At 49.3% G+C, this 12941-nt stretch overlaps 1 protein-coding gene and 2 non-coding genes across 3 annotated transcripts in view; 1 reads left to right on the top strand and 2 right to left on the bottom strand.

The window, feature by feature from the left end:
• Positions 1–2176: 2176 nt before the first annotated feature.
• On the bottom strand, positions 2177–2269 carry trnar-ucu (transfer RNA arginine (anticodon UCU)). Its single transcript has 2 exons — positions 2233–2269; positions 2177–2212 (listed from the first exon to the last, which is right to left on the bottom strand). It is a non-coding gene; the product is annotated as a tRNA-Arg (tRNA).
• A 366-nt stretch (positions 2270–2635) lies between these two features.
• On the top strand, positions 2636–2708 carry trnak-uuu (transfer RNA lysine (anticodon UUU)). Its single transcript has one exon. It is a non-coding gene; the product is annotated as a tRNA-Lys (tRNA).
• Positions 2709–7179: 4471 nt separating this feature from the next.
• The window catches only part of patl1 (PAT1 homolog 1, processing body mRNA decay factor), a 16041-nt gene continuing 10279 nt past the window's right edge, over positions 7180–12941 (bottom strand). The window contains exons 9-18 of the mRNA XM_088919485.1: positions 12890–12941; positions 12461–12584; positions 11351–11448; positions 11026–11085; positions 10565–10707; positions 9652–9811; positions 9432–9572; positions 8878–8969; positions 8629–8778; positions 7180–7660 (exon numbers count right to left, since the gene is read on the bottom strand). The exon at positions 12890–12941 is cut by the window's right edge and continues 120 nt beyond it. Coding sequence (XP_088775611.1) covers positions 7639–7660; positions 8629–8778; positions 8878–8969; positions 9432–9572; positions 9652–9811; positions 10565–10707; positions 11026–11085; positions 11351–11448; positions 12461–12584; positions 12890–12941 — 1042 coding nt within the window. The 3' untranslated portion in view covers positions 7180–7638. The remainder of the gene's footprint in view (positions 7661–8628; positions 8779–8877; positions 8970–9431; positions 9573–9651; positions 9812–10564; positions 10708–11025; positions 11086–11350; positions 11449–12460; positions 12585–12889) is intronic.

Genomic DNA, 12941 nt, shown 5'->3' with positions numbered 1-12941 from the left:
GCTTCTAGGGCCAGGCTGTGGTCACTGAGCCTGTCTTCTCTGGACAGCCAGGTCTGTCTGTGTCCAGTTTCTATGGCCAGGCTGTGGTCACTGAGCCTGTCCTCTCTGGACAGCCAGGCCTGTCTGTGTCCAGGCTGTGGGCACTGAGCCTGTCCTCTCTGGACAGCCAGGTCTGTCTGTGTCCAGGCTGTGGTCACTGAGCCAGAACTTCATTAGGATCTGGTTCTCTTTCCTTTCTCTTACTCTGGTCAGGCACCCAGCTAGTGTGTCTTGTCTTTTCCGGGACCTGTAGCGTTCCAGGTGTGTGGTGTTTGTGTGTGTGTGTCCCAGTGTTGTCTGGCTGGTGCTGTGATTTGGGTGACTTTGATTTGTGCTGTCCTGAGGCTGGCTGGTGTCAGTGAGCTTCAGGCAGCTCCTCTCTGGGGTCAGTTCTTGGCTCTGCAGGGCCTTGTGGTAATACTGTAGGAATTCCAGCCTCCGTTTTTCAGTCGTAGTTCATATTTCATTCCTCTCTTCTGGGTATTGATTAGTGATGGGAGTTGGCCTAATTCAGCCCAGCACCCATTGTTAGGCGTTTTTCACTACACATGGAGAATGATTTACAGATCTCCATGTGCAGAGTTTCTGTGAAGTGTTTGTCCCATTGAGTGTAATCCTGGTCTGTGAGGGGACCCCACACTTCACTGCCGTATAGGGCAAAGGGTTGGATTACGCTTTGAAATATTTGCAGACAACTTTTTTTGGGGGGAGGGGGTGATGTAAAGCCTCCTTCTAATGGAGTCGATTTAGCAGAAAGCCCTGAGTGCCTTCTCCCTCAGTGCCGGGTCAAAACTCCCAGATAAGCAGATAGTCAGACCAAAGTATGTGTAACTGGATGTGTGCTTCAGTGTGTTTTTGTTGTTGTTGTTGTTGAGTGGGAGATGTGTGTTCCAATGTGTTGTTGTTCTGTGTGAAGTGATACTTCTTTCCACAGATCATCCGCGTACAGCAGGAACCTGATCGCTGTGTCATCTTCTGTGCTAACAGGAGCTCAGACTGTTCCCAAATCTCTGTTAACTGAAATGGATCTTGAACAGTGTGGAGCTCAGGCTTCAGTACAGTGTAGAGGTAATATAATATCAGCAAAACAGACCAGAAGATTTTGACAAATGTCCGTCGGTGTATCTCTAACTTCTCGTTCCCGAAATATTAATCTCCTATATTCTTTCATTTACGGTAGGCGAGGCGGGCGACTAACTCCGGAAATACACGATCGTAAACCGAGCCCTCACGATCCGCCTCCCCGACTGGGCCTCAGGGGCTTCCGGGTTTCCCGTTTCCCAGCTGTCCTCATAAGAGGTTTTTTTTTCAAACTTTCATTTAACATCAAATAATACATACAAAGGAGAAAATGTATCGAAAAATAAGATAAGTGAACGAAAACAAAACACAGAACAATACGCTGCCAGAGGTTATTGCAAATCGGCTGTCCTTACAGAGGACTGTCCGCCCGTGCTTCACGATGACATCATGCTTCTGAGGCGAGAGCGGATTGGTCGGCGAGGAAGCAGCTGGTGTGTTTTCATTGGCTGTGGAAATGGGTACATGTGGCAAATACGTGATTGTAACACTTCCATTATTGTTGTTTTTTTAAAGAAACGTCTTGTTACTTTTACGAAGTTTTTGTTTTTTCTTTCCCCCTTGTATCATTCACTTGTTGCTACCGTGTTGTGTCATGTTGAGACATCGGTATATTTGCATGTATATACCCCTGTTAGTTGTAGTTTCCCTTTTTGTTTTTAATTAAATTAATAATTAAAAAAAAACTTTCACGAAGTAAAAGGACACGCAGGGTTAATTTGAGATTGTGAATACACCTGAACATATTAGCATTAGTCAAACCACGAAAGAAATATAATGTTTCAAATAATCTTAATTAAAATCTGAAAAAAACAATGTTTCTTTTAAATGGAATGATTTAAATAGCTAAACAATTAACGAATTGTGTACTCATTTCTATAACACGAATTACAATCATGACGTACGAAAGCATACGTACAACAAACAAAACATAATTAAATCGTTGCAAAGAACGAATAAGACTGAAAATTATTAGTCGGATTTAATTCATTTACGTTGTTGAAACGAGTGAACAAAAAGGAAAAACAGACATCAATAGAGGAGATTTAAGAAAACGCGACTCCGGTGGGACTCGAACCCACAACCTTTGAATCACTGCTCGTAGTGCTCGACTAGAAGTCCAATGCGCTATCCATTGCGCCACGGAGCCACCTGTTGACTGTCCCTCCCAGCTCGCTTACAGACCCGTCCCCGCACGTGCGTCACCGGCGCGCGCGCACGTGTCCGCGCGCTCCCCGGGTGCACACCGGCCAGGACGGGCGGGCACGAGCGGGCACGAGCGCCTCGCCTGAGCCTGCGCGAGCGGGGAGGCAGGCAGAAGGACGCGCGCAGGACCCATGCCCCACGCGTGCGTTTACCCCCGTCCTTTCCTCACGCTTGCGAATGCACACACGCGTGTAGAGCTACAGCAAATCTTCCCCCACGGCGCTGCAGAGCCCCGCGGGATGGCGGCGTGTCCGGCTCGCAGTTCGGTTCCTCTGCATGAGTACCATGACTCGAGCAGTCTCTGTATGGAGCCCGGATAGCTCAGTCGGTAGAGCATCAGACTTTTAATCTGAGGGTCCAGGGTTCAAGTCCCTGTTCGGGCGTCGCATTTCTTTTCGATACTGATGGCGACAAACAAGAGCGTCGTGGTGGCACCAGCCGGAAATAACTTCACCTTTTAAAGGCAAACGTACTTTTAAGGAAATATGATTCATGGCTCGTATAGTGCATACTATAGACAGTACTCTATGGCAGAACAAATGTAGAAATGTTGTAATATTAATAGCACGACAGCGGAGCCGGGACGTAGCCAGGAATTGATTTTTGGGTGGGCCTGTGCAAAAGTGGGTGGCCCGGGCTCTAACTGACCGTCCTGCCAGCATAGGGGCACCCCTCCAACTTGACATCCTTGTCCTGCTCCATGAAGTTGCCCACCTGCCCGTCGAACAGCACAAACGACGAAACTCACCACACTCGTTAGTGCTGCGCTTGTGCCGGTTTGTGTCGCTGTAAGTAGCGTTGGTGCTGCTTTCGTTTCCGAGATATAGCGCCTTTCGGGTAATCACGTGACTATTTACAAGGATGTTTACAGGTACCAACAACCTCGGTACGTGAACTCCTGATTGTGATTAAAACAATGGGGGCAATGTGTTTTCCGAGTCTGTCTGGTCGGGTGGGATGGATGTGTCAATATATTTCATTATAGCGCGTTCTTTTCCTGGCTCTGACGTCACTCTGTGACGTACAAAACAGGAAAGTCACGACCACCAGATCTATCAGTTGTGATCTTTTGATCAGTTGACCCCAGACTTTTCCTTTACGCGAATAAACAGTCTTACATTTAGGGAGGAGTTACTATTTAAGTTCATTGGGTGAGGTGTTTTCTTTTAATTTTTTACCACGCTTTCGAAAATGTATTGCTTGTGTACTCCTTTCATTGGTGAAGAGACAACAGTTTCCAAATTACCGCTGGTTCAACACGAGAGCCCATATTCACATTTTTAGGTATTAGTTTCAAGATAGATATAACTTAACATAAATAAACAAAACTGAAAGCACGAGCATATTAATATAACGATCATAGACTTTACATTTCTATTCATTTTTGAAGTACAAAGCAGAAGGTGTTTCCCCTACCTTAAATATTAACGATTAACATTGTTCAAATACCATGTATTCATTACAGAAAGCAGCGGAGACATTTATATTGCAAATAAAAAATGTATTTATTTCGAAGAGTACGGGGCATTGTGAATCAATAAAGACGTTAAAAAATAAGCAGATGTAGTTATTTTGCAAATAAGTAAAGCATTTTAAAAATAGATTCTCATTGACAGTAAACAAGCCGATCCACCTGGCGCTGCTGGCTTGAACAGCTCTCAGACCCGTGATTGGCTAAACCCCCGAACAGTTCGGGTCGCGATTGGGTGAAGAGTGAGAATCGACACTCTGATTGGGTAAAGCGCAACAGCGGAAGTTCCGAGAACGTGTAGATACACAGGTGATGGATGTTCTTCTTGGTCCAAATACTGTAGCCCCGGTTAACCGTGCGTGCTGTATGAGCACGCTGGATATGCAGTAACACATCCATTGGTTTCCAATTGTAACGCAACGGGGGCTCCGGCGGGCGCCCTTGCCGCATCAGGTCGGCCCCACACCGTCCGGGGCTCGAACCCGGGACTTCCGCGTCTCTCTGCAGCGACCTAGCCCCGTGAGCTAAAGAGAGATCTCTCTACAGCCCAGTAGCTGTAGTCCTGCTATCACAGGGAAGGGCGGTGACGTCACCTGCTCTGGTACGCCGGCTCTTACACAGTACCTGTCGGCCGTAAGCGTTACACTCTCCCCCGCTTAAATCGCCGTCCCCGGCGAAGGGCTATCCCATCCCACTTCTGACACCAATGTAACGCAACGGGGGCTCCGGCGGGCGCCCTTGCCGCATCTGGTCGGCCCCATCCCGACTGAGGCTCGAACCCGGGACTTCCGCGTCTCTCTGCAGCGACCTAGCCCCGTGAGCTAAAGAGAGATCTCTATCCAGCCCAGTAGCTGTAGTCCTGCTATCATAGGGAAGGGCGGTGACGTCACCTGCTCTGGTACGCCGGCTCTTACACAGTACCTGACGGCCGTAAGCGTTACACAATTACTAATCTAAGAGAAGTCGCACTGAGGTCAAAACTGAATAGCAGACAAAGAATGTCATGGCATCCACACCGCGTTCACGACTCCGATAGCATGTCGCAATAGGAGTGCGCGCATCACGATCACATCGCGATTCCCATTGCGACTGGCGCATCACTGTCATGGCTCCACTGTCACGACATTAAGTCCATATATTGCGATATGACATACCCCGACAAAACGCCCCACCCCCATGTCGCGACATGGAGCCCGTATATCGCGATATGACGTACCCCCGACAAAACGCCCACTCCCATGTCGCGATATGAAGCCCGCATATCGCAATACGACGTATCTCGGCAAAAATGCCCCGCCCCATGTCGCGACATGAAAGGCACTATATCGCGATATAACATAACGTCCATCCCCTATGTCGTGACATGAATCCCGTATATCGCGATATGACATACCCGGACAAAATGTCCCGTCCCCATGTCGCGACATGGAGTCCATATGTTGCGATAGGACATACCCGGACAGGATATGCTGACCCCATGTCGTGACACAAAGTCCATATATCGTGACACGTCCTATCTGGGTATATCATATCCTGATATGAGACCTTTGTTGCGGCAGCGGTGCCAGGGTGGCATGGAAGCAAGGCGCCAGTCGTGAAATACACTGCTTCGATATATATGCGATATACATGGGGTCCCTATCATGACATGCTGCGGAGGTCTTGTTGCGATGGTATCCCTCAGTTACGCGTTTGGCAACAGCGTGTCACGGTAGGGAAAGAAAATGAAAACGTGCCTTAGAAAATAAAAACCATAGATCTTACAATCACGGTGATTTTACATACATTACAACCACAGTTTTATGTCATAGGTGGTTAACTTGTTGGCATGCGTCATGTCTTAGTATTATTCACATCTAAGGAGGCTTATATGTTTATGGATATTGATTGTCTTTAAAATGTTAAGGGTACGAGCTAAACTGTAACAGACGCTTGAACCCGGCAGACGGGGTCACTGGAGCTCAAATTCACCGTGCATGGTCACGTGATCAAAAACAAGGCACTATATCCCGGGAAGGAAAGCAGCAAACGTAGCACTAACGAATGAGACCGGTTTGGTTCCCCTACGACAGTGTAGGGGGCTGAGTGACGTCACGACCCCGAAAAAACAAGGCGCTATATCCAGGAAACGAAAGCAGCACAAACGCTACTTTCAACGGCACAAACGTAGCACTAACGAACGAGGTGGGTTTCATCGCTTGTGCTGTCTGTAGGTGGGGCAACTTCACGGAGCTTTTACCTTTCCTTTAAATATTCAGCGGACTTGAGCATAACATACCAGAAGAACGTGCTCGCACGTATGGCTTTCAGAGGCTGGAGTAAATGCATCGCCCCGAGGGTAATACCGAGTGAGGCGCCATGAGAATAAACACTGCGAAGGTATTAAAATATTAAGTTCTGAAGATCTTGTTTGATCCTTCCTGATGCTATGCGAAATCAAAACTTGTAAAAAAACCGGAAAAAACCCTGCGTGCTAATAAAAACGGACGGTGGTCAGAACTAACTTTCCCTTCCTAGAAACTTCGATGTCTAAATGTGAACGGGAACGTCCTTAGTCTGAGCATTGTGCAATACGGGAGTTGAGGATTTCCTCAAATAAACGGGACAGCGAGCTCCCTGGAACAAGAATCCGATTAGCGATCAGAACGCGGTCCCCTCGCCTGGCACGAGTCTAGAGACGGAGCAGGAAGAGGATGATCCTTCTTTCTTCCTTGCGGCTGCATTCGTGCTGTGCTTCACGGCTGTGGAATGCTCATCCTTTATCAGGGGTCTGATGAGTTTACCCTGAGGGTAATCAACCACCCCACTGCCCCTTCATCAGGTTTACCTGCCTCTTAGCTCACCAGCAGCTACGCGAACACCTCCCCTGGGCTGACAGATACAGGCTGTCCCAACATCTGCGATCTGGCTGGGAGATCAAACAGGCTCAAACCCCGACACTGCCTGGTCACAAGAATGGATTTCACGGATTAAAAGAGCTGTTCTCAAGGTGCGGTTCAGTGGTGGTACAAATAACGCACACCAGAGAAGTAAAATAGAACAGAAAACTTTCTAGTGAAAGCAAGCAGTTTGAATTAATAATGTGAATGTGGGGCAGGCAGTGGTACAGTGGATAGCATTGCTGCCTCACAGCTCTGGGGACTGGGGTGCTGTCTGTGTGGAGTCTGTATGTTCTCCCTGTACTCTCCTGAGCTTCTGGGAAAGTTGGCCCTGGTGTGAGTGTGTCTGTGTGCCCAGTGATGGACTAGCGTCTGGTATAGCCATGGTATAGTCTGTTATAGCCAGACTCTGGGTCTCTCGAGTGAGAGAGTGAGAGAGCTAGGCCACGTGCTCATAGGTTAGAGTGTCACAGCGGCACCAACTGAAACAAACACAAAGCTGTATAATACAAATATTTTAATTCGGTATCATGAGTGTCGTAACAATCGCTTCATTAAAAACCAAGGACTTACCGTCGTCCCCCACTGTCCCCCTACCCCCTCTCACACAGCACTCGAACCTCAGGCCACAGACAGCACGGTGTTATGACAGGGCTAACGGAGCAAGGGAAACGAGATAAAATCTGCCCGCCCCTGTGGCGCTCTCACACATACACACGCATACAAAAGAGCCAGCAGCCGGTAAAACCTGGAGTGGATCAGACTGCTGAACAACGAGAGTCTGGCCCATCTCCCTGCACACGCACACATGGACAGACGGTCCGATAATGACATCTGTGCTATCCACCACTTCTCTCTCAGTATCTCTGACGCTCCTGTGTGTTTATTATTCACATGTAGTCTGTACACACACACAGAATCAGTGTCTCAGCAGGATGGCTCCTTTCTGGGCTGCAGTCACTTCTACCTGGACTGGACAGAGATCCTGCAAGAGAGAGGGGATATCATACAGGAGACCAGGAGAAACAGAGACAGCACAACGCAAATAACACCAATCAACATTACCACAGGGACACACACACAAACGTGAATGCTGCAAGACCCTACACGGACAATACAAGTAGCTGAGGACCTGAGCAGGATAAGAAACAGCATAGAGAAACAGACAATGATGAACTACAGGGTGAGTGACCACAGCCTGGCCATAGAGACTGGACACAGACAGACCTGGCTGTCCAGAGAGGACAGGCTGAGTGACCACAGCCTGGCCATAGAGACTGAACACAGACAGACCTGGCTGTCCAGACAGGACAGGCTGAGTGACCACAGCCTGGCCATAGAGACTGAACACAGACAGACCTGGCTGTCCAGACAGGACAGGCTGAGTGACCACAGCCTGGCCATAGAGACTGGACACAGTCAGACCTGGCTGTGCAGAGAGGACAGGCTGAGTGACCACAGCCTGGCCATAGAGACTGGACACAGACAGACCTGGCTGTCCAGAAAGGACAGGCTGTGACCCTACTGCCAGCGGGGAGAAGCAGAGACAGAGATGCGCTTTCTGAGCAATGTGAGAAATACTGTCTAATCCCACATTCTTTTTCTTAAATAACTCTAATCCCCAAATTCCTACACCTGCCAGAAGCAGCTGCTTCTGCTTCTAATCCTACTGGAGGAGGAAACTGAGGTGCTGCCCAGTATGTGATCTGCTGTCAGACAGTGTGCCATAATATTTTTGTGATGTATGTAAATGTCTAATAATATGCTCCTACTTTAAATATCTGTAAACGTTGTGTTCATTGTATCTGCTTTGGCAACACTGTAACTTGTCGGTCATGCCAATGAAAGTCTTTGAATGTGAATTTGAATTGAGTGGGAGACGGAGAGAGTGCCGAGACACAGAGGAAGAGGTGGGCACAGAACAGCAGAAGGATAGGAGACACGGGTCCTCACTGTAGCTTGTCCTGCAGGGTGTCCAGTTTCTGCCTGTCCACGTAGCGCGAGAAGAGTGACAGCAGGCTGGGGGGGGTGAAGAAGGGCGTGGCCAGCGAGGAGGGCGGGGTCTGCAGCAGCTCCCGGGTCACTGAGAACACCAGCTCAGTCCTGGGAGAGAGAGCGGCCAGAATCAGGCCCCGTCCCCGACATCACCGACGCCGTCCCCGTCCGAGGGGTCGACAGTGCAGAGCAAACGGTGTTACTGACCATCGATTGTCCTCCATAAGCTCACAGTGAGGGTCCGCGCTCTGCAGCCTCTCCCCCTCGCTGAGAATGAGGTACAGGAACGTCAGGCCAAACTGAGAGAGAAAAAGTGAGAGTGTCACTTTCAGTAAGCTCCCTGCAGTGTGCTGAAACATACACCATCTTTAATATGATGGAAATATACTGTACATCATCATCATTTACTACTGACTAAACTCCATTCTGGGCTAGTACTGTAAAGATCACCCACAACCCCCCTGGTGCAGCAGTTCCTCTATGCTGCCCTGATCTGTGTGCAGTGGGGCTGCTGTGTGTCACTTCACTGGGTGAAGTCCAGTACCCCAGATCACCCACAACCCCTCTGGTGCAGCAGTTTCTCCTTGTTCTGTGTTCTGTGGGCTGTGCTTCGTTGGGGGTGAAGTGGGTAGCCACAATTTATAAAGCCCTTCCCACGATCCACCAGGGTAAAATACTATGTACATGAAGGAATAGTTCATTCTAATTCTTATATCACGGGGTACATCAGTGTAACCCAGTATGTCTGTGGGGGCACACACCTTGTTGTGCAGAACCTTGTGCAGCCGCGTGTCGCTAGGGCACTGGGCCGGGCCCTGCAGTTCCTGCAGGAGGTCCGTCAGGCCGGCGCTGGACAGGGACTGGATCACTGCCGCGCAGGGCTCCACCAGCGAGGACAGCACCTGGGAGACGGACAGACGGGTTTAGATAGGTGCCAGCCCAGGGGGGCAGATGCTCACAGCTGCCCGGAACTGGGCTCACCTGGTCCTGCTTGTCCTTCTTTGCGATGGCTGGCAAATTGCGGGCGATAGCCATGACGACAGCAGCAGCCTGCTCGCTACCCAGGAAGGGGAGGATCCGGGCAATGAGACGTTTCCCCTTCCGGAGGGACATGATCTGGATGAAGAGCTCGTCGCTGATCCTGAGACACGCAGGGAGAAGTGAGCAGGAGGAAACAGGGATGAGGCCTTCACCCCAACACAGTCCTCCCTCTGTGAGTCAGTGTGCCGTACAGCGTCTCTCTCTCTGTCAGTCAGTGTGCCGTACAGCGTCTCTCTCTCTGTCAGTCAGTGTGCCGTACAGCGTCTCTCTCTCTGTCAGTCAGTGTGCCGTACAGCGTCTCTCTCTCTGTCAGTCAGTGTGCCGTACAGCGTCTCTCTCTGTCAGTCAGTGTGCCGTACAGCATCTCTCTCTCTGTCAGTCAGTGCGCCGTACAGCGTCTCTCTCTCTGTCAGTCAGTGCGCCGTACAGCGTCTCTCTCTGTCAGTCAGTGCGCTGTACAGCGTCTCTCTCTGTCAGTCAGTGCGCTGTACAGCGTCTCTCTCTGTCAGTCAGTGTGCTGTACAGCGTCTCTCTCTCTCTGTCAGTCAGTGTGCTGTACAGCGTCTCTCTCTCTCTGTCAGTCAGTGTGCTGTACAGCGTCTCTCTCTCTCTGTCAGTCAGTGTGCTGTACAGAGTCTCTCTCTCTGTCAGTCAGTGTGCTGTACAGTGTGTCTCTCTCTGTACCTGATGTTCCTCTATCAGTCAGTGTGCTGTACAGTGTCTTTCGCTGTACCTGTTGTTCCTCTATCAGTCAGTGTGCTGTACAGTGTCTCTCTCTGTCAGTCAGTGTCTCTCTCTCTGTACCTGTGTTTCCTCTGTCAGTCAGTGTGCTGTACAGTGTCTCTCTCTGTACCTGCTGCCCTCCCTGTCAGTCAGTGTGCTGTACAGCTGGAGGGTGTGGGCTTTGTGCTGCTCCAGCAGGCTCTCCCTCTGCTCCTCTGCAGTCTGAAGGAACTTCTTCTCAAAGTCCTGCACCTCCAGCAACAGACTGTACAGCTGGACAAAGAGGAAGTTAGACAGGAAGGAAATGTGTGAGACAGGGATGATTAAGAAGAAATAAGGTGAGAGATGGATAGAGGATACAGAGAGATGAGTAGATGGCAACAAAGGAAAGGGAGGAAAAGAAGGGATATTTTTTTAAGGGATATAAGAAATGTTTATAATATATATATTTAGATCATTAGATCTGGTCCCAAAGAGATCAGAATAAATACTGCACAGGACAAACACAGGTGTGTGCACATTGGCTAAAACAAGTACATGCAGAGTGACAAACAGCATATAAGTGCTGTACAGTATCAACACTCCCCTCACCTTCTCCACTGTGTAGAGAATCTGTCGCCTCTTGTTCCACACCTGCTTCTCTCTCTTCTCCTGTAAGACAAGCATGATTTACAGCAACAGGAGAATAGGTAGGCAGAGGACCGACAGCAACAGGAGGATGTACAGTCAGACAGAGAGAGGACCAACTGTGACAAGAGGAGAGAGAAGACAGAGGACAGACAGACAATAGTACTAGGAAGACATAGTATTTAACAGAAAAAAATAAAATATGGATAGATAGACAGGCCCATAGATTTAGAGGGAAAGAGAAGACACAAGACACAGATAGAGGATAACAACAAAGACCGATAGACACCTCATCATCGGAGCGACTCGTGACCACAGCGTCAATCATCTTGCGAGGGTTATTAACACTGGAGACTGTGAGCTTCCCGAGAGAGCCTGCAAACTGCACTGCAGAGAGAGACAGAGAGGGGTTCGTTCAGCGCCGGCACAGTGGGGTTTGAGGAAGAAAACACTTTCCTTCCTTCCCCCTGGCTCTCGTACGAATTTGGCTAATATCCAGGATCTCGGTGTCCAGCTGTAACTGAGAAACACGTCTACCATGTCTTAAAGACTTTGTGTTTGTAACTGTGTGTTACATGTGTATTTCAGGGAGGCTGAAGTACAACGTAAGAAATGGGTGTTCTTCTGTTGTACACAAGCTTCACATGATTAAAACAAATCTTTCATTTCAGGAGGGTGGGACAGTGGTGAGCTTTGATGCCTTGCAGTGTTGGGGCCACAGATTTGATTCTTGGGGTGCTATCTGCGGGGACTGAAAGAGACACAGAGGATATATAGATATCCCCATCTTCGCATGGGTTTCCTCCAGGTCCTCCGATTTCCTCCACAGAACCAAGACATACTTGAAGGGTAACTGGCTACTGGGAAAACAGGTGGCCCATTTACACGTCACACATTGACGTGTGTGTGCCCTGTGATAGCCTGGTGTCCCATCCAGTGAGTACCCTGCCTTGCGCCCACTGCTTGCCAGGAAGAGCTCCACTTCCCCTGTGACCCAAAACAGGTGGACGAACATTGTTTCAGGACGTTTTGAACCAAAGTCCTTGTTCAGCATTTTAGAAAGAAACAAAGTTCTATGCAGAATTTTTGTGTGCACCCAACAAAAAATGTATTTTTTTTGTATACAGGCTTATTTTTCCCCACTCGCAAGCAGAGCACAGGTGCCGCCTGGCACCCAGGGCAAATCTCTGTGTCCTGTGAATGACCTCAAGGAGACGAACAATCACATAACCTGGAGCCAAAACCTGCCCTGACCTTTGACATGTGACACCTGCCTCACAGGACTCCTAGAAACAAGGGGCTCCACACTGGGGAAACAAGAGCCTGACCGAGCGACGACTGATTACCGGTTACCAGCTGTGCTCTAGTTATTGATGTGGCCACTGGCTGTGCTGCTCACCTGGCCTGTAGGTGTGCTCCAGCTTGGCCACCTGGGGGGTGATCAGCTTGGTCACCTCTTTCCGGACACTGTCCCGCCCACATTGCTCTCCCCCCGGGCGCTTCTCCAGCTTCTCGAAGTAGTTCTGGAAACCAAAACCACCCCCATTCGTTATCTCACCAATCGGCAAGCACGATCCTTCGCTGCAGCACCAATAGATGCAGGAAGCTAGGGGTCAACTTCACAGGAGGCATGGACCCCCGTGCTCAGGAGGCACAGTGGTTATTGATTACCATTGACTGACCTGGTCAATGGTTATTGATCAGTAGGGTATTGATTACTGATAACTAAGCTGGTACAGTTATTATCGGCCAGTACGGTATTGATTACTGATGACTGACCTGGTATACTGGATATTAATCACTAGGGTAACAGTTACTGATGACTGACCTGGTAGTAGTAGTCATCCAAATAGGGGTCAGTGCTCTGCAGCTGCATCATC

Source organism: Atractosteus spatula, chromosome 6 (assembly GCF_055471065.1).
Source record: "Atractosteus spatula isolate fAtrSpa1 chromosome 6, fAtrSpa1.hap1, whole genome shotgun sequence".
NCBI classification, from domain to species: Eukaryota; Metazoa; Chordata; class Actinopteri; order Semionotiformes; family Lepisosteidae; genus Atractosteus; species Atractosteus spatula.
The sequence above is the reverse complement of the archived record's forward strand: the minus strand, read 5'-3'. Positions and strand labels throughout refer to the sequence as shown.